This window comes from Larimichthys crocea, chromosome II (genome assembly GCF_000972845.2).
Source record: "Larimichthys crocea isolate SSNF chromosome II, L_crocea_2.0, whole genome shotgun sequence".
Lineage (NCBI taxonomy): Eukaryota > Metazoa > Chordata > Actinopteri > Sciaenidae > Larimichthys > Larimichthys crocea.
Window position 1 is genome coordinate 6320232 of NC_040012.1, and position 22207 is coordinate 6342438.

The window sequence follows — 22207 nt, forward strand, 5'->3', positions numbered from 1 at the left end:
TGACGACATGAACAGAATTTTAATGCCAAAGAATAATATTTTTTAAGCTTTTTTTATACTTGCTTGTTACATTTGCAAGTCTAAATCAAAGGCACATGTAAACATGGCTTTGCAGTCATAACATAGATACTTATTCCTTCATATTTAGTGTGATTACGTCGCCTTTTTAAATACATTTATTGCACATACACAACCACTGAAGCAAAGAGGAAGCTAGACATTACAAGTAATCTTTGGCTTGTGTAGTTATCGAGTGTTTTTCTTTGTTATCTTGAAGATTATTCTTTCCAGGAGAGGAAGTAGAGCTTTCCCTGCGCGTCATCACAAACCAGCTCAGAGGGTTTTTCAGGGTTCACCTCCAAATGTAACACAGGTCCTCCACACACAAACATTCCCACCTGGAGGAAGAGAGAGAGCAGAGGGTAAAACTTTTTCTTGCTGCTGGCTGTAGCTTCATATTCGCCGCACATTTATATGAGACAGTGGTATCAATCCTGTAATACGTCAAAGGACGAAAACTGGGTTAAGCCTCTGATGCACCTGCTTCTTGGTGTTTCTGTCCCACAGCTTCACCGTTCTGTCGTAGGAGGCCGAGATGATGGTGCGGTCAGTGAGTCTCAGCACGCTGATTCTGTCGCTGTGGGCCTGGAGGATAAAACATCAGCATTAAGAAGTCCACTTAACCACTTCAGCTGTAGCTTTAGCTTTCTGATTCACACTAATCCTTTGTGTTACAACATTGTTCTGTGTCGGAGTCTCTCAGCTCTTACAGGTTTTCTGCTCCTCCATGTGGAAGTCTCAGGTGACTGGATGCACCACATGTCGCCCTTCATGTCTCCGCACACGACAAAATCTGAAAAAAAACAACAAAAAAACAAAAACAAAACACAAATAAACAAAACAAATTTTAAAAACTGGTAACATTTACGCGCCACAGCAAGGACTATGAGTAACTTTGACAGCTGCAGAATAAACGGTACTCCTGGTAGATGTTAGTACCCCTGTCGATGGTTATAGCGGAGATCGCACTCTCTTGTTTCTCCTCCTCATCGTCGGTCTCGAGGGTCATTGTACTGAAACCATTATGAAATCCGTATTTGGGGCCCATGGTGAACTGAAGAAGGAGAGGACAATCAACAGTCATAAAACAAAGTGTGTGGTGCATTTGACATCATTTGAAATTGACTCTTGTCAGAAATCTAAACTGAGATGATGAAAAGAAGAGCTAAGACAATGATTTCTGTTCTATATTATTGATAAAGGGAAGGGAAGTGAGTTTTCTAGGATAACAAGAATGAGATTCAAGACCCAACCATAAGGAATCTTTCCTATTCAAAAACCAATCTGACATCATTTTAAGTTGTGCTTAAAGACAATGATTTCTAATCTATTCTTGAATAAACGAGAGATATAGTATTAATATTATTTTTTGTGTTCTTAGATTATTCGTAATATTATTTAGAAACTCACAAGGAAGCCAATATGTACTTCGCCGCCTCCTTCGCCCACCAACCACAAGCTTTTCTCGTCGTTTGGGATCAACCCCAGAAGTCGCACGTTGTTGGCCCAACTGCAACAAAGACAAAATAATCTATAAACTCAGCCCTCGGTGTCTAAGGAACAAAAGAAACCGCTGGTTTCTCAAACTGTGGAACGAGTACCATTGGTGGTACGTGGCCCTCCTGTAGTGGAATCTCTGAGATACATATAAAATGAATGAAAAATTAAAAGTTGAGCCATTTTAGGAGTATTAAAAACAACTCTGTCCGAACCCCCTGGACATCTTGGACAAAGATTTCTGCACACAGTACAGTATGAAGTATTACCTTTCGACTCTTTGGAGCCACGCGTTCATATCCTTGTCGAATGGGATGCCAATTATCATCCCGTCCGGCTTCACGCCGATCAGCATTGTGCAGTAGTGGAGGTGGACCACTGTATCTTTCACGCTGTGCGAGTTTACCTTCACCAGGCTGAAACACAGGACAGAGCAGGGCTGGATGGTCACAACTTATTTGATGTTTCCATAGAAACAACACTCTCAAACCCTTCGTTTACTTCATGGTGCATGTTCTTATACTCGACAGACAATATGTAACTTTACTCATAACTGACATCTAGTGGTTAAAAATTGGCACGGCAGCATGTTTCCTTAATCTCTGATGACATTACATGTCATTTTATGATTTGACACAGTAAATACCTGACACATTGTTCCTTTAATAGTTTCAAAGCATCAGCTGTGAGCTCGGACAATATCACAGAGAGTAAAAAATATGGTAGGCAGCATGCTGGGTTTTATTGATCTGTGGTTTAATGGGTCTATTCACAAATATTATTCTGTTTTTATTTTATATTATTGTTCAGTATTATTATTTTTGCATTGTCTGATTTTAGGAGGAAGTGTACGTGGGCTAAGACAGACCTGTAGGGCTCTCTGTCACCCATGTGGTGTACAGTAAAGTCAATTTACTCAAGTACTGTACTACTGTACCGATCTCGAGATAATGTGTTGATTTAAACACATTAATCTGATTTAATTTAATCTGAATTCTCAATGCAAAACTTATCGCAGCTTAAATAACTACAAATTTAAGTAATGAAAACAAAAACTTTATTTTAAACTTTTTTCACATTTAAAACTGACTGATGAGCTTCAATCACATTCATTTGTCACCTGCAAATCAATTCTGGTACCAATAAAAGTCTATTTATTGTTTTATTGTGTTGCTTTCTTGTGTTTCTGATAAATAAAGTATAAGTAGGATTGTAGCTCAGCAGCGTGACTGTTTTGCTCACGTTTACCTCGCTGTGCGGTGTTGTTGATTCCACACCGACTTCCACACGTCAACAACAGGTTTTAAGTAGCTGACAGCAAACTGGCTGTCCGGCATGGAGCAGATCGCTGTGATGGAGCTGTCTGAAGCCTGACACACACAAACAGATGCATCATGTGATTGCACAAACATAAAAACACACGTGTGTTCAGTATAAATCCCTCTTCTAGTGCGGTGCGTAATTTTACCTGCCTGCGGCCGACCACAGTGTTGTGCTGCCATAATTCCAGCAAACCGGATTCATAACCGGCGACGAGCAGATCGTCTCTCGCAGAAAAGCACAGAGCCATGATTGAGCCTTTCTGTGTGGGAGGAACCTCTGAAGAGACACACAAAGAAAGGCCACATATATTAGATACACTGAAATTATGATCACACCGACTAGGTGTTCTCAAATGCTTTCGGTGACCTGGTACATTATGACTTGATTACTGGATGATTGAAGCTGATTATTTTGAGACATGAACAAACTTTGACAGGTTTGTCTGGATATTTAAAAAAAGGAGACACAGAGGTAAAGGACATAATGTAATATTTTCAGCTGCCTTCCACTCAGATATTAATATCTCATTTAGAAATGAAGCCTTGCTAAACACACAGATGCAGAACATTTACCATAAGTGCATGAATTTTGCTCTGAATTACACCTTTCAGGTAACGCAGGTTGACCTACCTCATTGGTAAAGATTAATGAGGCCGAATGCAACCTGTACTACTCTGCTAAAAACACTACTCAGGGCTCAAAACAAAACTAATTTTTCCAAATAAAATCTGTGGTGTTAGATAGACGCAGAATATAAAGTATAACAACCCAACCCATATATCGCTAGGATGATTTTAATCAGCTGATACTGGCCTATAGATAAATATAGATATTGGTATCAGTGTACATGTTGTCCGATGTGTGCTGTATTTATATTTTCTTACAGGACTTAATGCAGAAAAAGATGCTTGGACTAATTTAGTTCTATTAATTACGCTTTTTACGTATAGTTGTTTATAATTATGAAATTCCCTGTGATGTTTCAGTGCACTGATGCTATTTTTGACAACAAAGTTACTGTTAGACTGTAAAATATCATGCCTCTGTTACATATTTCTGTCACATTTGTTTGCTCCTATAATTCTCTAACTGTTTCTTATTACCTGTTGTCATTGTCCAGCATCTCAGTGAGCAGTCTTCAGAAACACTGAGGAATTCTGGAAGTCCTTCTTTGCAAACGACGCCATGTATCGCACCGCTGTGACCCTGGAAGGTGCTGATGTGCTCCACCTGGATGTAAAGATACAGAACGTGAGAGAGGAGACAGTGTCTGCTGTTTTATTATAGTCAGGAAGTTACTAAATTAAACTATTTAAATGTCTCTTATATCTTGTGTTGACAGACGGACCTGTAGTGGTTTCCAGAGCTGCACTGTGCCGTCGTCAGACGCAGTGAAAACCGTCATTTCTTCTGAGCTGACTTCATCGTTCTTGTCTTAAAAAACAAAAAAAAGAACAATCAACATCAAACCAATGTTTGCCTACTTGTTGAAATATAAAATAAAGAAGGAGAGACAAAGGAAGCTTACCTGGGTTTGGTTGCAGACAGCAGTGGTGGACTCGCTGCTTGTGTGCAGTAATGTGGCAGATTTCTGTGTTTGTTCCCCAGGTCCAAACATGAAGCGCTCCATCTGCACAGCCGGCGATTACATACTCTCCCTGCAGAAACACAGAATCAACACAGAATCCTCTAATGAGGCTGTTTACTGCATGAGAGGAAACTAATCAGTTAAATGTCAACACTATGCACCAACTATGGAGCTATGATTTACCTCTATGATACAACTATTTAATGCATGAAGGTATAATCTGCTCACCTGACAGCAGACTGATGTCAGTGGACTTCTCCAGGAGATTTCTTTGAGAAGCTGGCCCGCCTGCAGATCCCATACACAAAGCCTCCCGTCGTTTGAAGAGCTAATCTGTAACAAAAAAAGAGAGGCTGATGAAGACACAAGAACACAGCACAGTAATATGTAATATGACTCTCTCTCAGGTTATAGATCTGTAGATTTACCACACAGTCTGGAGTCCAAACACAGCCGGTGATCCAGTCTCTGTGCGAGTGAGGGAGCGACTTAGAGAGGACAGCAGGAGACACGCTCACATCCCAAACCTTTAAGGCCTGAAACAACAGACAGCCGTCAGTACTGCGTTATACTGACCAATCCAGCAGCACTGAATCGATCATTACACTGTACCTGATCTTTTCCACCGGACAGCAGCTGTCCACCGTCAGGGCTGAAAGCCAGACACGTGACTCCTCCTTCGTGGCCCCTCAGAAACGCATGAGGCTCGACGTGGGGGTCGACGGCCAGATCGCTCAGCAACCACAGGACGATGGTGAAGTCGTCTGAGTCAACAGGAAATAATAAAACAGTTATGAGCAGAAAGAAGAGGACACCTTCTACCTGATACAGATATATTACGTTGCCTTGGTAACACTTACCAGACGCCGTGGCCAGGTATGTGGAGTTCTGTGCTAATGCCAGGATGGCGCCGGTTTGCACACCAAACGTTCCCAACATTCCCAGGCCTCCCAGCATTCCCTTCTCTCCTCCTTTCCTCTTCCAGACCCTCAGACGTTTGTCACTTCCTCCAGACACCAGCAGCTTGGGTTCGGTCTGCTCTGCATCCACAACGACCCAGAGCAGAGAGAGGACGGACACGTCGAGGTTTTCCGAGGACCAGATCTTCTTAGCTACGATTAAAATACAGACAGTTACGCTCTGATTGTATATCATATTTTCTTTTTTTCATTTAGTGGCTGGATCCTGAGCTCCTCTAATGTTATCTTAGAATATGTTAGTTTGTGTTTTAAGTGTTACTTTTTTAATCATTTTCATCTGTTGCCTGTTAATCCTTTTTTTCTTTTGTTATTTGTTGTTGTTCCATCTATATCTCTGTTTCAATTTGAAAAAACTACCAAGACAGAAAATACAGACAACATATAAGAGAAAGAAATAAAAGTACAAAGAAAATCTACAAAACCTCAAACAACATGTGTCACTTTCTTCAGAGTTTCAGCCGGTAAAGTTTCTGACTGAAGCTCTAAAGCCACAAACACTGTTCGGATTTGAAGTCATCACCAGCATGTTCATGTTTGCTCTGTCAGATTTCGAGTCTTCTTCACATAAACACACCTGGATCAAGACTGAAGAGTTTGAGGCCTTCACCGTGGTACCCCACAGCAGCGTAGTCTCCATTAACAGCCACACACAGAGCGGCAGGTTCAGAGGTCACCGTCTTCTGTTTCTTCAGAGGAGGCTCCACGTCGCACTACGAGATGAAATGATATGATGATTCAGACTGCAGTCTGAAAGACAGCTTAGCAACACAAAGTGAAAAGACGATCAATAAGCAGCTTACGTCATCATTTTTTAATGTGGCGACCGAACGTCCGAGTCCACCCGACCAGAGCTGGAGCTGAAGGAGACACAGAGAAAGTCTGACAATGTGCGCTTGACAGGAAATGTTAAAACTTAAAAAAAAAAGATTTATGAAGATCAGAAAGAGCAATGCCTCACCGTGCGATCGGAGCCGGCGCTCAGCAGCATGCTCCCTTCATCCAGGAAGGTCAAGACGTCCGTGGCTCCGGAGTGAGCCTGGAAACATCCCACGCAGGTGGAGGTGGGCACCGACCACACCCGGACCTCTCCGGACACTGAGCCCGAGCAGAGCATGGAGGAGGAGGAGGAAGAGAAGGAGACGCTGCGCACAGAGCGACGGTGACCGGTCAGAGTCTGAGGGAACAGAAGAGAGAGAGGTTACATTTTTAAATAAAATAACGAAATACTAACTAATAAGGAACTAGTTCTTCGGCCTCTCCCGATGATAACTGACCGTCTGAGTTTTATTCTGCAGCCAGTTCCAAATGATCACATCCCCGCTCCAGCAACCGGCCGCCAGCAGATGATCCTCGGGGTCAAAGGTCACACAGTTCAACGGGCTGGAGCTGAGCATGGACGCTTCCTCGTGACCTTTAGTAGAGGACCACACCTGAGAGCAGAGAAATGTTCGGTAAGCATGATGGAAGGAAGTTTGTGTGCAAAGTGTTGACCAGTCTATCAGCTTTAAAATGACACAGAGTCAAATCGAGCAGAGTGAAGAAACACAGAAGTTTAAAAAGGGACAAACTTTCAGCATGAAGTCCAGAGACACAGTCACGAGGTGCTTCCTGTCCGCAGTGATGTCGCTCGCTGTTATCACATTATTGTGGGCATCGATGAGAGCAGTCCTGCAGGGAACACGAGTCAGTCGATTCAAACACCCTCAGGCTGAAGAATCTGAAGGGTAAATTCTACTCGTCTCACCTGCAGGCATTCTCGATGTCCCAGATTTCTATTCGTCCATCGAAGGAGGTCGTAGCGAGACGTCCGTCCTTCAGAAAGACGCATGTCGTGATGCCGTCGCAGCTGCTCACCACCGACTTCACCTCCTGCGCAGAGCCACAATTAACATCTGAGAGAGTTTACATGCAGTAATCTGATTTTTTTAAACATGAAACGTGATGTCTGTAACTGGAAGTTTCTGCTCTGTTTCTTACATGTGCATAAAAAAGACTTCAGACATGTAAAATAACTGCTGTGACCGCAGTGCAGCAGCATGAAGGAAGACACATGGTTACCACATGTGCTGTTAACGAGTTGCAGATTTCCTGTGCAGCCTTTCATGTCTGACTTTAAATGTGTTGAATGTGTCGAGATTAAAATCCATCCAGTCAGTCTCCAAGGCCACAAAACGTGCGACACGATGCAGGAAAAAAATGAACTACATTTATGGCAACAAACGTGTTCGTACCTGTCCGGTCTGCGTGTTGATGAGATGCAGCATTCCCTGTCCAGTGCCGACCACCATCAGCTCTTTATCTGGGTTCACAACCAAACAGGTCGGCTCGGACGAGAAGGTCGACACCAGCTCGCTGCGATGAAGCGCAGAAGATCATCCACGTGAACATCAGCATTGAATCAAACACTCAGTATACAAAGGACAGACACTGACCTGCTCTCGGGAAGGTGACAGTCGTTATTTAGCCACTCAACTACACGGACCCCGCCTTTTCCCTTCAGGCTTTGTGCCCAGGTGTGAGCAGAGGTCTCAGGAGGCTCATTGAGGGCTTGCTGGATGCAGAGAGCCGGCCAGGAGGAGAGTACGAGGGCGTGACGCTGCAGGAAGCTCCGGCAGTCTTCTAGACAACCCTGGACGGCAACTGAGAACACAGAGAGAAACTTGTATGGAGGAGAAGTTAAAAGATAGTTGGCAGGAATGTGCGATTGTGTATCTTTAAGCACTTACATGACGACGCAGAGTTACACTTGTCATCTACAGAAAAGTAGAAAAATTTCAATCAATTCATCCAAAACACGTACAAAGAATCAAAACATCACACGGTATCGTCACACACGCTCACCGTACGAGTTGTAGATCTCCAGGAGGTGGTGCAGGAGGCCATGGCGCACATTAGCGTAGAGGAAGTGGTAGCTGCAGAGCAGGGAGTGAAGAGCCTCCAGCTGGCCACTTTGAATCTGAACGAAGCCAAAGAACGACGGCTAGGAGTTAAAATCTACAGTAAAAACATCCTCTGGAGAATCTCCAGATGTTACTGTAGATATTTGGACTAGGAGGTAAAAAAAATTGGATTTCATTTGGCTCTGCACATTATTAAAAACACTATTAAGAGTTTAAAAAAGACTTATTTTGAGTTTCCAAGGTTTAAAACAGTGTTTGGACAGAATAAAGTCGTAACAACAGGTGTAAACTAAACTATGAAGGAGCCAGAAGGTCAGAGAAGGAAGGAAAGAGTTAACCGAAATACCTGAAGAAGGTCAAATAAGTGGACACAGTATGTATATAAATGTACAGCTTTTATGTTATGTGTGGTGACAGACTAACCAGGCTGGAGGGAAGGTGCATGACAGAGTTGGCCTCACAGTGAAGGAAGGTGTCAGTGCCCTGCTGATCGGCGAGTGCCCACAGATGAGCTGTGTAAAGAGAAATTATAAATTACAATATACGGTGACATATATCCGCGTATGCTGCACTAAAACTAAGACTGGGTGAACTTTACCTGCCAGTGCGAGGTGAGCTCTGCTCCTGTCGCTCTCTGTTGGGAGGAGAAAGTCTTCGAAGCCCTTCCTCACCTCCGGATTGGTGAAAGCCAGCAGGTCGTCAGTGTCGCGGCAATGAGACGGACCAATCAGGCTGCAGATAAAGAGCCGAACAAGTTTAACATCCGATTGTTTCGATAATTTTACTTTATACACAGGACATTTTCTCTTTAATGTGTATTCTACCCCTAAAGTCCCAAAAGGTTAAAATCTTGTGCACACAAGATGTTTTTTTCTGGTAATGATTGATGCAAATCGTCTCTGTGGTAACATCTCTGCAGCTCTGCAACGTGACAGTTTTCTCATGGTCAGTGCGCACAAGCTTCTACAAAATACCTTTGACCTAAAGTCACTTTTAGTTTTGTCAGCATTCAGCCAAATTATTTTCATCGATACACCTTATAATACACACCAAAATGTTTTAACTTATCATATGAATCTATGTGTCAGAGGTAATTGGGTCCTTTTAAGAAGTACTGTCTCCTTTTGAAGTCTCATAAGATTAAAAAAAACTTTAGGGGTTTTGTAGTTTTCCCTAAACCTGAGGGAAATTTTAAAGTATAAATCATTTGTCAAAATCCTGAACAAATATTAACAAGTTAATTTTAAAGTATCATTGAAATAAAAATACTAGTACAAATCATAGAACAGGACGGTAAAGATGAGACGGTTTCTGTGCGAGGTTCACACCTTTGTAAACTCTGCACTATTCGAGTGAAAGTCGCCATGGGAACGCGTCCTCTGGGCTTCCTGGACAGTTTGAGTGCTTCCTGCCATGTAACCTGTCCGTCCCGTGAGGACAGGTCACTGCACGTGTTCAGTACAGAGTACAAATCTCTCTCCCTCAGGCCTGCAGGAGAAAAGCAGTTCAGATAGTTACCCCTTTAGTTATAACATGCCCTTTAAATATCCATAACACTAAATGACCTTGTCCTACCTGTAGCACTGACAGTGAGTGCCGCCAGCGCCCAGCGGAGTCCCAGCATGCCCCTGTGCTGCAAGCAGAGTCTGTCCAGGCTGTAATGGACCAACTGGCTCAGAGACTGAGGCAAGGCCTGGAGGTTCTCCTTCAACTAAGACACAGAGAGTTCACTGTAATCATTGTTTTTAAGCAACAAGTTGATAATCGTGTGCATGCACGGGATGCAGGACGGTCTAATATCTCTTTGCTGGTTTTACTTATTGGATGAAGGTTTGATGTCAGTAACAGCGCTGTGAGAAATGAGTTAAACCTTATCAAAGGAGGCAAAGTTCCTCAGGTCTTCGCAGGCCAGGTGCAGGTAGAGAGGACTCACTGCTCCCTTCTTCATGATCAGTGTCTGGAGCTGGATGAGAAACAGACACAACGTAGTTTAAATTAAAAAAAGAAGTGTGGTGGCCAAATGTTGGTGGGCGCAGTGCAAAACATATGAGAAGAACCTGGTTGTTGAACGCAGAGTCGCTGAGTTTCTTCCCAAAGGTGTCCAGTCCCTTCTGAACTATCGCCTTCCGGTCTGACATGGTAAGCTGTGGCAGGGCGAACAGGGCAGTGCCTTTTTTCTTGACCAGGATTTGTGACAGCGCTGCTTTGGACGTGATGCTCACTACCAGACAAACACCCTGACGGGAAAAACACAATCTCAGTTTTACTGCTGCAGGATATCAAAGCACAGACAAGCGTACATCCATCTGAAGAAAGATGTGATTGTGCAGCTCGTCCATAGGATAGATATGTGTTTTCCCTTCATGTAACCGACCTGTGGAAGCTGCTGTGGTATCCAGTCAGAGCTCAGCTGACCTCTGCCGTCTCGCACATGATCCACCCCATCAACCAGCAGCACCAGAGGACTTTCCGACTTCCAGCCGCTCAAAGTGGAGCGAAATTCTGACAGCAAATCTCTGCGATCACAAATAATGAGAGGAAAGACGACAGCTGTTACTATAAAGACTGCAACGTTGAAATCTTATCGATTTTAAACAACAAATAAAAATCTAGCTACTTGTAGGAATGTGGAAGAGGCGATTGCTCCTCAGTGTCCTTCATCTTCCTCAGCCACTGAACGAGGCATCGGAGCAGGTTATCCACGGAGCGTGCCGACTGGCTGGCAGCTGTCGAGTAGGAGATGACGTTACAGACGTCAGTCCTGACCACGTCTGCTAGAGAAGCCTGCGTGGAGAGAGATAAATACAGATACCAATGTTTCACATGTAGAGAAGTTTGGCAAAATCTGCCAAAAATGATCTGGTTTGAGCTTCTCCAGTGTGAAAATTTGCCCCTTTTCTCTGTTTATTAAAATTGTAAATTGAATTTTTTGGCTTTTGGTTGGACAAAATTAGACATTTAAAAGATGTTTAAAGATGATTTGAGGTTTGTAACAGACAATTTAACAACTTCTTTACATTTCATAGAGCCAACGATTAATCAGTTAATCCAGGAAACAATTCGAAGAGCGTTATGTGCTGTTTATTTTTATTCTGTCCAAACCCTTATGTACAGATCTGGCTGCATTCCTGATAAAACAAAAGAATAAAGTAGAAATTTACCATGAAGACAGTTTTGCCCTCTCCAGGTCCTCCCTCCACCACCATCATCCCTCCTTTGGTCTGGACCTGCTCCACCATCTCGACGGCCCCGATCAGCAGCTTCTCCCTGCCGAAGAACTGACTCTGCAGCGCCTCCTGGAGCACCTCCTGCTCGGTCACATCGGACTCTGCCTCGGCCTCGTCTTCCTCCTGCCACATGGAGAACAACAAAGGGTTATATCTGTAACCTATTATATGTTAGCTGCGTTGACACGTTACTATTTTAGTTTAAAATGACACTGATGAATCATTTAAGGGTTAATTTACTCAAGCGCAGTCTTATGGCACTTGTACTCGATTATTTCTGTCTTGAATTTTACTTCTGATACTTTAAAAGTACAATTTGTTGTAAATACTTTTATACTTTACTTGCTGTTACACGAGTAAATGATTTGTATGCTTTAACCAACTGCACAGCTGAGTTTGGTTAACGAGGGTCTTTGGAAATGAAACTAACTTCTACAAACTGCTTCACCACAGCCGTCCACAGGTCGTCCAGCACAGCTTTGCCGAAGTCCTCCAGGTTTTTCAGGTACGGTTTCCCCTCCACGACTCCTCCCCACGCACACGGGTAACTACGACAGGAAAAACAGACGAGTACGCTCAGCTAAGGCACAAAAAAAAGTTTAATTTCAGAATGCTACATGATAGTTTGCTCACTTTATACTAAAAACAAAGAATATAGTAATATATAAGTGTAGTGAGCTGTTGCTTTGATACCACAGGTTCAGTGTCGTAGGAGAAGACTCACTTTTCAGTGACCTTGACTTCACTGGTTCGGATATTTCTCTTCAGGGCGCCCATTTTAGACTCAGCCTCCTTTGATTCAGGAACAAAGTCAGACCTCCAAGCCACCGGCACTGATCTGAGAAACAACGGAGGAAAACGATACGAAAACATTTGTGAAAATGTATTTATAGTATAAAGTGATGTGATGTGATTATGTATCGCATACTTGGTGATGTTTGGATCTCTGAAGTAGCAGAACATTCGCTGATGTGCCGCGTCCGGGAAAAGAGCCTGAAACTGACGGATCTCCATCTCTGTGATGGACAGGCCTGCTGGAGCCGACGCCAGCTGCACACAAACAGAGAAGCGATGCCTCGGTCAGAATTTTTGTTTGAGTGTTAAAAGGTGGTTTGATTTTTCATTCCTGATAACACAAAATCAATATTTCTACAGAGTTCTGCTTGTTAGGGTGACAAGTTACTTCTGTCCACCAGGTGTCCCTGTTTCTCTCCTTGTAGTGATCTTGCGGATGCTGAATGGAGTGTCGGGTCTGTGCCTTCCTATACAGGCCTTCCTAATCATGCAGAGTATCTCTGCTGCTCTGTTCTAGTTCTGGTTCTGGTTCTGGCATGACGACAGCATGTGTTTTCTTGTTGCATCCTCTTCCTACGCTCACTCAGTCACATGCCTTACACTACTGATGTCTACACGTTTGCCTGATTTATAAATAAATATATTATTTCTTTGCTACCACCTCGTGCCGTCTCCCTTCTTTGAGCCGGGCTGTGACACGGCCCGGAGACCTTTAAAAGGTTGTCTGTACAGAACTTGGGAAGAGAACGTTTGGATTTCTGTGAATACTTTTAAATCCACATTAAAAGGCCTGGAAACTTTTCTTTGGGGTGTCATTGCTTAAACTGATATTAGCCAGGACTACCTGGAAAATATATTTTTAATCCTAATGGTACATTTCCTGATTAAATAAAGGTTAAATAAATATGTTCATCTAAATTGTTCACTTTATTTCCTACAGTTAACTTTAAAGGCTTGTAGCGACTGTAACTTATTCTATTTTATTAAAAGATGTGAGGACTCCAATTTATTATTGTTATGACTGCTAAAAATGAACCATCACTGGAAATTAGTGCAGCACGAGGAGCTCGCTTTGAATAATGTAATGTGTAATAATTTTTGTTCTTCTTGCCTGGTGAAATAAAATGAGCCAAATTTAAATCCCAATCTAAATAAAACACAGAATTAAGCATTAGTACTTAATGTATATATTTAAGTAGTACTTAGTACACTGTGTACACAGTTCTATCCAAGTCTTACCCAGCTGTACTGCGGCAGGTCAGGGAGGACAGGTTTGGGAGGCACCAGGCCGTACCTCTCCCCGAGGATTCCTACCATCATCTGGCTGCGACACACCTCCGACAGGCACAGCTCGGTGGCCCGCCCCGACTCCTCCTCTGTCACGCCCCAACGCAGCTCCACCTCCTGCAGGTAGAGGCAGTGTGATGCGGCACGACGCCGGAGCTCCGGGAAGACGCTCCGCACCAGGATGTCACGCTCAGCGTGCATGTCTCTGAAGGTGGAGGAGATGAAGACGCGTACACCTCGCCACCTGGGGAAAGACATGGTGTTAAAGCAGTGACAGTTCAGCCTTTAACAACACTGGGGAAATTGTTGTAACCATGTAGACCTTTAATATATATATATATATATATATATATATATACACACACACACTCTTCTTATCTAGACCCTTTGTGGTCAACTACATGTACCTGCACCTTTTCTATGTAAAACTCCAGACATCACCTTTTTCATGTTGACATAAAAACTAAAAAAATAAAAAGTTTTTTCAATTTTTTCCAAACAAGTTACAAAACAGCTCAAAACATTACCGTAACTTGGGGCTGGCTGCTATTGTGACGACATTGTCTTTGGTCTGAGGGTCTTTAGAGCCCTCTAACGGTGGGATCTTGTACAGTTTGTCTAAATGCTCCACGTGGTCCATCAGCCGGGACGATCCTCGTTCTGCCACAAACCTGGTCACATGGTTAAATAAATGTTTAAACACAATGGAAATGGTAAAGTTAGACCAGCAGAAAGTTTGTTATCAAGGCTTAACATATAAACATACAGAAATACATTTTACCTCAGTATTTGTTCACTGAAACCTTCCAGACGAACATAGTTCCTTTCAGCGATGTAGTATTGGCGTCTGCAAGTCATAAATACAACAGTTGATGCATTCAGAATCAGTTAAACAGAAACTTTAACTTCCCAACACTGCCTGTACGATATAAGAATGACAGAAGCTACAGCTACAATTGTAGCATTACCCTCCCAAGTAGATTTCCACCACGAGGGCCTTGCTGTTTATCTCCCTCCTGTAGTTGTTGATGGCCCAGGTGGTGTCTGGATTTATCCAGTTGTCAGCCAACACAATGATGTTGTCCAGCTGGGATACAAAAGCATGTGCAGTTAAGGATCAGAAGGAAGCAACATGTGCCGTCTTTTCTGAAGTCCTCATGACGTTTTCGAAGAAAGGTCGTTTTTTTGACCATCCAGCTGTACCCCATGAAGTTATCGAAGTCGGCTGACTGTGTGTTGAGTCTTTTGGTGCCGCATGTGTCGATGAAGAAGTTTGCACGGCTTTGTACGGCAGAGACACGTGTAAACTTCAGCTGCTATTTCTTTTCCTGATAGCTTCCTCTTTTGTGGATAAATTGTGCATGACTGAGCTGTAAACCAGTGCTTGAAATATATTTATTTAAATAGAATTGTAATGTTTGCAGTGCCTCTTTAATATCACTTATAACTAACCATCTAAAGACACTTTCACCACAGATGCTTTGAGGTGTTTAACGTTTATTTTGGATGCATTTATCACCACAAAATAAAGACATAAAAATACATTTTGATTTCTTTCTTTTATGTACAAATAAACTGACCTTGTTGTTCTTGGTGAGCACTTTGGGGAGGAAGTTAATTTCTTCACATGGCCGTTTGTCATGTTCCTGAGAAAGGGAAGTGTTCATAAATAAAAGGAAAGTTCCAAAGCAGGCTTATAATTCGATGTTATTTCACATGAGGTTTTAAATCTTAAATCATCTCTGACCTTTATTTCCTTCATCACACTCCTGACGTTTTCCAAATGAACGTCAGACTTCAGTTTGAATTCATCGGCGCAATTCCAGTAATTTAAGAGGAGCTGAGAGTCCTCTGCACTGCTGTTGATCATCAGAGCGAGCAAAGCTGCCACCTCCAACAGCTGAGAGGACGCAAAAATGAGGACAGATTAGTGACGAGCGATACAAGTCGAATAGCTCGTGTGACTTATAATCAGCAGAGAACGGGTCCTTACAGAAGGAGTGAGCTTGTCCTCATCCTCCTCCTTTTTCTTCCTTCTCCTGGTAACTTCGTCTTCTTCCTCGTCATCGTTCTTCTGCTCGGGGTCTGGTCGTGGGAGGCAGAAGTCCTGACCCTTGAACAGCTCAGAATCCATGGTGGCGGTAAGCAGGACAACGGTCCGTCCAGGGAGCGGAGGTACGTTGTAACGGCAGGAGATCTGAACCGCCGTCTCCAGAGCTTTGCGGTAGCGGTCCAACAGAGCCACGGTGTACTGCTTCTGACTGGATACATTATATAACTGAGTGTACTTTGAATTAATCCATGCAGATGTCAATTTGTATTTCAGTCATTAACTGTTTCATCAGCTAGAGACAACAATAACGTTTATATGTTTGAATTTAAAATAGAATAAATCAGGAGAACATCAGATAAAAACGTACTTGACCTTCAGGAGCTGGGCCTTCTTTATTCGGTACAGCCGATAGACAAACGGCACTCCGAGTGTCACCCTGAGCCTGCTCCTCGGAGTCGTGTCCCACTCCAACCTTTTGAAGCGCTTGCTCTTGGGAATCTTCTTCAGGATTCCCTTCAGGATCTCTTTGACGGGAGGCATCGCTTGCTGTGATTCTGAGGCTAGAGGGCAGAAAGACAAAGAGGAAGAACTGTGTGTGTTATTTTATTAAGCGTGGTTAGTTTAGTGTTTTAAAGACGGCCAATTACATGAAAAACTGCAAGTTATTAAAGGGCAAGGCTGGTGTTATTATATATTTATATATAATTCCCACGAAAGAACCAAAACCAACAACGTGGTTTGACTCACAGTCGTCATTTGTAAACCCTTTTCTCCCGTTAACTTGTCGGGGAAACTGAATGACACGCCAAACATAGCTAAGAACGACCCTTTCATAATGAATGTACTCTGAAAAAAAAAAATCTTAATTTCATTCTGAGATTTTAAGTTTGAACCTCGTGGTGTACTGGTACCACGAGGTACTGGTTATCTCACCCAAAGCGTGAAGCTCCATGATGACTTTGTAGGCAGCGAGGAATCTGAAGGGAAACTGACGGCTCTGAATAACTGCTTTCTATAAACACAAAGCATTTAATAGATTAGATTAATCTTTATCTATCCCACAATGGGGAAATTCGCTTGTTACAGCAGCAGAAAGTGTGATATACACTACAGAAGTAGAATAAAACACAAGGAACAGACAGAAGTATCAATCACCTATCAATAACCTGCAACATTAAGAGTTCAACTGAAGTTTCAGAGGATTCACAGAGTCGTTTGCTCATTTTTGTTAATTTATCTTGAGTGTTTTTACTTATTATTTTAATTCCAGTGAACTCAAATGTTTTTTTTCAAACACCCAACTTATTAATTTTAGTTCACGTAGTTTTAACAACTTTAATCTGAAGGACACGTTTACTCATTTTTAAGAACTGAGTCCACGCTTCGCTCTCACCTTATTGGTCAGCCTGCTGAGGATCTTCTTGTGATGAGCCTCGCTGATGCCTTTAGTGATCATGTTCCTCAGATTCCTCAACATGGCCATGAATGGAAGAGACTTATTGTCTGCACAGAAGAGACATTATTCATCAATACGTGTGGATCATGGATCACGTGTGATTTATAGGTGCAGACGGTATTTGTGTTTTTGATTGTGTGTAACCTATGAGCTTCTCCCAGGTGGCCGCCTTGTTGCCCTCCAGACTCAGCAGCCGCTCCCACGTCTCTGGCTCTTTGAGCTTCATTCGCTGGCCGGCTCTCTCCCTTTCCCAAGCGCCTCTCATTCCACTGCGGGTGAACGTCTTCAGGTCAGCGGGATACCTGAGACCAACACACCCACATTTTAGGAAGCAAGGCCACAGATACATCAGTGGTAATGTTACTTTAGGACAACGGGGATATCATGACAAGCCTGAGACTGAATCCAACCAGACAGTTTTCTCATTATTCCCCCCTCCTCTGTCTACTTCTATATCTCCATATTTTTTAAACCACTCGTTCTCAAGCTATGGTACCTCCCTGTTGTGGTATGTGAAGGAATCCCAAATATAATATTATATATATGAAGAATGAGATTGCTAGAATGTAAATTAAAAGAACTTTTAAAGTAATTTTCTGTGATATTTAGTTTCAACGTCAGCCGGCTACGTAGTCACGCTGCTGCATGTATCACACACATACTGTATATCCACAGAAAGCGGAGGTAAAATTAAACTCTGAACGCAGAAGTGCAGATCAAGAGTACCATTTTTCTACCAAACTAGCTCTGGTTCTTAAACTGGTTCCATTTAGTCAATAAATAATCTTCTTAGGAATAAACCTGCCTCCTGTGAACTGTCTACACTGCTGTTTGTTAATGTCGCTCATACTGGTGGTACTAACGTTTTCTCAAAAGTTTGAGTAACACTGTCTAAACAATAAATTAATAAAAACACAGAAGAACAATAAATGCTCAGTTTCTTTTGACCAAGAAGCTTCAAGTTGTTTAGAGAGGGGAGTTCTTACACAGATAATCGGACCTTTGTGCTCATTCATTTCCCTAAAATTTGCATTTTTTGGATGTAAACCCTCGACAAGATGTTTCATGCAGTAGACAAGATAATGTATTTTTTACACTTCCTAGGAACAAAGCATACTCTATAACTCTTTAGCCTATTTGGTGTTGTTTAGTGCAGTTTATATATTTATTACCACATGGTTTATAATATAGTTTAAGATTTAAGTGTCTGTTTGTGAACTTTTAACTCTCCTGTGTGATAATAAATGACATTATAATACATCACCAACACTTTATTTATAAGTTTACTAGTGATTAAATGAGCGCGTGTGTCTTACTTTTTCCCCAGGATGGCCATCACATGTTCAGCTGGTTCTTTAATGTGAAGCCTCTTGATCATTTTCTTGATACTGAACTCACTCTGCTTTTTATCCACCACCACCGCTTTTTTGTCTTCTAACTGCAACTGTGCATAGAAACACATCAATCAGTGCAAAGGGAAGGACAAGTGCAAGAAATATAAAGTATACAAGTAAGATGCTTTGATGGGGTTTCTCCTAGAACACTACTGATGCTCAGAATTAATATTTAACACTTAAATACAGGAACACAAAATGTGAAAACATCCACAAAAAAAATCTGATTTAGTGACAGGATATAAACTGTGTATTAACTTACAAACTTGGTCAGAATGGTTTCATCTGCTCTGAGCAGGTTCGCCCACTGTTTCAGCTGCGGGCTTTTTATTTTCTGGAAATCAAAAGATAGTATACGGAGAAAAAAAACAACCATGGAGACATCAGTTACAGAAATGAGTCAACTGTATCGAAATAGAAACTGCACAAGGTTTCGGTTAACAGCGTGTGGGTTCGTAAACCACAGTGGAAACAATGAAAAGAAGAAACACGCTTAACACTAATGCAAACAGTTTTCTATCTGTTAATAACACGTGTGTGATACTAGGATTGTTCGTTTCACTTCTGTACCTTGTTTTTGCGTCTGTTGCGGTTGTGTTTACATCTGTGTTTACGGGTGTTGTACTTGGCCAGCTGATACTCGCTGAACTGCTTGAACTTGTCAGCCATCGCCTTCTTCAGGCACATCGGCAGGGAGCGGCTGAAGCACTGGGAAACAGACGAACATTGCTGAGGCTGGACAGACCAAACAGAACTGACTCCATCCAGTTTCCACCACTAAAAACTTACTGTGCTGTAGATTCTGACCACCTCCAGCCAATCGGAGGGCAGCTGCACGGCAGCGCAGAAGTATCTGCGGACATGTGGCTTAGTGGAGGGTTGGTTGGCGGCCAGCGCCAGTAAGAAGTTTGCTGTGATGCGGATGTTCAGCTGCTGTCGAGTGTAAACTGCCACCTGAACGGTGAAGAGACAAGCAGTTTTTATGATAGATGGCATTGCTGTAATGCATTTCTGTCTTCACAGTGCGATAAAGTCCCAATACGGTTGAAACATGCCGCTTTAAAAGTTAAGATAAAAGTTTGGGAGCTACAATCCACAAACACACACACACCTTAAGAAGAAACTGAGGGTCGTATACAGAAATGTAATTCGCCAGGTTTGTGATCCTGGTCCAAACACTGTCCTCGGAGTCCCAGTCCTTCTGGCCTGGAGCTGCATTCTTATTGACCAGAGAGCAGCACACTTGGTTCAGCAGGAGATACTGAGGAACAGACAGAAAGACAATGAAGTCTGTGCACACCGCTCAGAGGAGTCACCTTAATTAACACACACAGGATCATAATTTAGTGGCAAAGACTCCTCCTCTCCCACCTTTTTGTCCTTCAGCTCCTCTACAATCTTATCGTCGTCTTCTCTGACAAGCTCTGCAAATTCCTCCCGTCTGATGACCAAAGCTTCTTCTTGTTCCTTGTTGCCAAACGCTGCTTCCAGGGCAGGTATTTCCAAGCTTGTCCCAGCATCCTCCTCCTCCATACCCTCCGTCTCCTCTTCGGCCAGTACGTCATCTTCCTCAGAATGCGTCTGATGGAGGATAAGTTACATTAAAGCAGTAATACAAACAAATGAGACTGAAATATGAACTGAAACAGATCATGTACCACGCTTGATTCTTCAACATAGGACTGCATCGCTTCAGATGTTTCCTCTCTGCCTTCGTCTCCTCCATCATCCTTTTTCTGTTCCTCAGCCAAAATATCACGTAGGAATGAAGGCGTATGAGCAAAGCGGTTGAGCAGAGCACTGCTGGTCAGAGATGTGGAGAGCAGAGACTTGTTGCGGACAGAGGTCGGGGAAAAAGAGAGCGATGAGCTTTCAAGGAGCTTGTTCTTGGTGCTGAGGAAGGGAGAGGTGAGGGAAGGCGAGAGGGAAGAGGTGGAGAGGAGCGAGGATGAGGTGGAGGTCAGGCTGGAAGGCTGCAGAGAGGGGCAAGAGGAAGGTTGTGTCGCAAAGTTTAAGAGCGGAGCGCAGGGCGGAGGCATCAGCATGGAGGTCCGAGCTAAGAACTTATTCTCCAGACTCGGAGCTGCATAGTTTGAGGACAAACTTCTCCCACATGTGGCCTTCTGCTGATCTCCTTGGGCCACGTTGGTCTGCTGCAACGTCAGCGCCCTCATCTCTGTGGAGGAACACATCGATCAGGAGGTCAAAGTTTGAGCCCCTCCTCCACAAAATCACACTAGATAGCAAAACACTATTGAAACAACTAGTTCAGCTGCATTTCTTCTGCTGTTTGAACAACCATTGTACTGCTGTAGTTAAGGGCGTGTAAGCATCCATAAAAAGGGTACAAAGTCCACACAGAAAAAAAGCAGATTTAAACAGTTTAAATAGACACTAAAGGCACCATAATGCAGAGATAAAATGCAAAAAAATATTCAAATATAATGAAAATAATGAGTTTCTGGGCAAACATGGGCAATGTAAAACCAAAAACTCATCTTTAGACCAAATCTAAGCGCTTAAACTGATGGAAAATGTTTGAATTAGTTGGTTTGTGAGCTGAAAGATCTTTATTCACGCTGGTAAAGTAGAATTTTATCCTATTTATTAAAAATATAATGCATAAACTAGCAGACAAATGTCAAAATGGGCGCATTTAAACATCAGAAAATGAATGAACAGACACTAAAGTCGGACTGTTTACTTGCGTTTCTACGCAGTGACTCAATGGTTCCTAGGTGTGGTGATCTGAGGCGAACAACCAGATTAACTCACCGGACACCAAAGGTTTAAACTCCGCAGGCAGGTCGTTGGCTGAACAAACGCGTCCTTCAGCTGTGTAAAGTTACAGTTGGATGTAAACGCTGTGTTTATGTCTGTGTCTGGAGCCTGGAGCTGATGCGTGGCTGTAAAACTTCCTCATAGGAGCAGCTGCACGTCGGCGTCTGGGCTGTATGTTTATTACCGTAATGACACGTATATAGGGAGCCCAGCCCCCCAAAAAAAGTGGAATTTTGTGTATTTTTTATTTTATTTTTTTATTCATTTTGTATATGAGAGAAAGCAACAAATTACGAACACAACAATTATATAACATAATGTTTAGATTACAAACTGGTCATTGTGATGTTACCGTAACTGTCTGTAATTCTTTGAGGCTGGCTCCAAAAGTGAGTCCATAAGTCCCCATGTTAAAATGTTCAACTTTCACAGCAGAAATAAACATGTTTACAGCCTGCTGGTACTAAAACAACAGTTTTAGTCTCTATAGTTAATTTCCCATCTGTTTGAAGGATCTGGTACAGAGAGAGAGACCATCGCCAGGTTGGCTCGCTTCTGCGTATGATCCAGGGGTGTCCAAACTGTACCACAAAGGGCCGGCGTGGCTGCAGGTTTTCCTTCCAACCAACCAAGAGCACACAGTTTGACCAATCAACACTCTGAAGACTGAGATCAGTTGATTAAATTAGTCAAGTCTGGTGTGCTCTTGGTTGGTTGAAACAAAAACCTGCAGCCACACCGGCCCTTTGTGGAACAGTTTGGACATCCCTGTAAAGAGGTAACACATTTCAGTTGGTGTATTTGCATTACAATAAAACACCAGGCAGATACAAATGAAAGGAGGGGGGTAAAAGATGCAAATTGGC

The 22207-nt window shown here is 42.7% G+C and overlaps 1 protein-coding gene across 1 annotated transcript; it reads right to left on the reverse strand.

Moving 5' to 3' along the window:
* tep1 (telomerase-associated protein 1) lies at positions 1–21502 on the reverse strand. Its single transcript, XM_019254257.2, has 56 exons — positions 21336–21502; positions 20219–20736; positions 19932–20141; positions 19672–19821; positions 19350–19514; positions 19131–19268; positions 18823–18894; positions 18483–18610; positions 17311–17468; positions 17104–17213; positions 16644–16722; positions 16078–16270; positions 15651–15918; positions 15405–15557; positions 15238–15303; positions 14626–14744; positions 14439–14504; positions 14185–14328; positions 13610–13901; positions 12504–12625; positions 12300–12413; positions 12006–12123; positions 11510–11698; positions 10966–11132; positions 10723–10864; positions 10406–10585; positions 10219–10311; positions 9924–10059; positions 9677–9836; positions 8947–9080; positions 8772–8860; positions 8290–8404; positions 8175–8201; positions 7881–8088; positions 7680–7800; positions 7193–7317; positions 7017–7116; positions 6723–6878; positions 6407–6622; positions 6249–6305; positions 6023–6158; positions 5329–5580; positions 5081–5232; positions 4897–5004; positions 4697–4801; positions 4409–4538; positions 4229–4314; positions 3984–4110; positions 3026–3156; positions 2806–2927; positions 1827–1973; positions 1471–1570; positions 1000–1114; positions 771–853; positions 541–645; positions 1–398 (listed from the first exon to the last, which is right to left on the reverse strand). The coding sequence occupies exons 2-56, from the start codon at positions 20732–20734 to the stop codon at positions 279–281; spliced, it is 7815 nt and encodes a 2604-aa protein (XP_019109802.2). The 5' UTR covers positions 20735–20736; positions 21336–21502; the 3' UTR covers positions 1–278.
* Positions 21503–22207: the final 705 nt, after the last annotated feature.

Bases quoted from the DNA above. Each gene is read 5' to 3' on its own strand.
- tep1 (XM_019254257.2), bottom strand. From the start codon at position 20,734: ATGAGGGCGCTGACGTTGCAGCAGACCAACGTGGCCCAAGGAGATCAG. The intron at 17,214-17,310 runs GTTACACACAAT...TCTTCTGTGCAG, and splicing joins CACCTGGGAGAAGCTCATAG to ACAATAAGTCTCTTCCATTC. The intron at 5,581-6,022 runs GTGTGTTTATGT...TTTTAATCGTAG, and splicing joins ACTCTTCAGTCTTGATCCAG to CTAAGAAGATCTGGTCCTCG.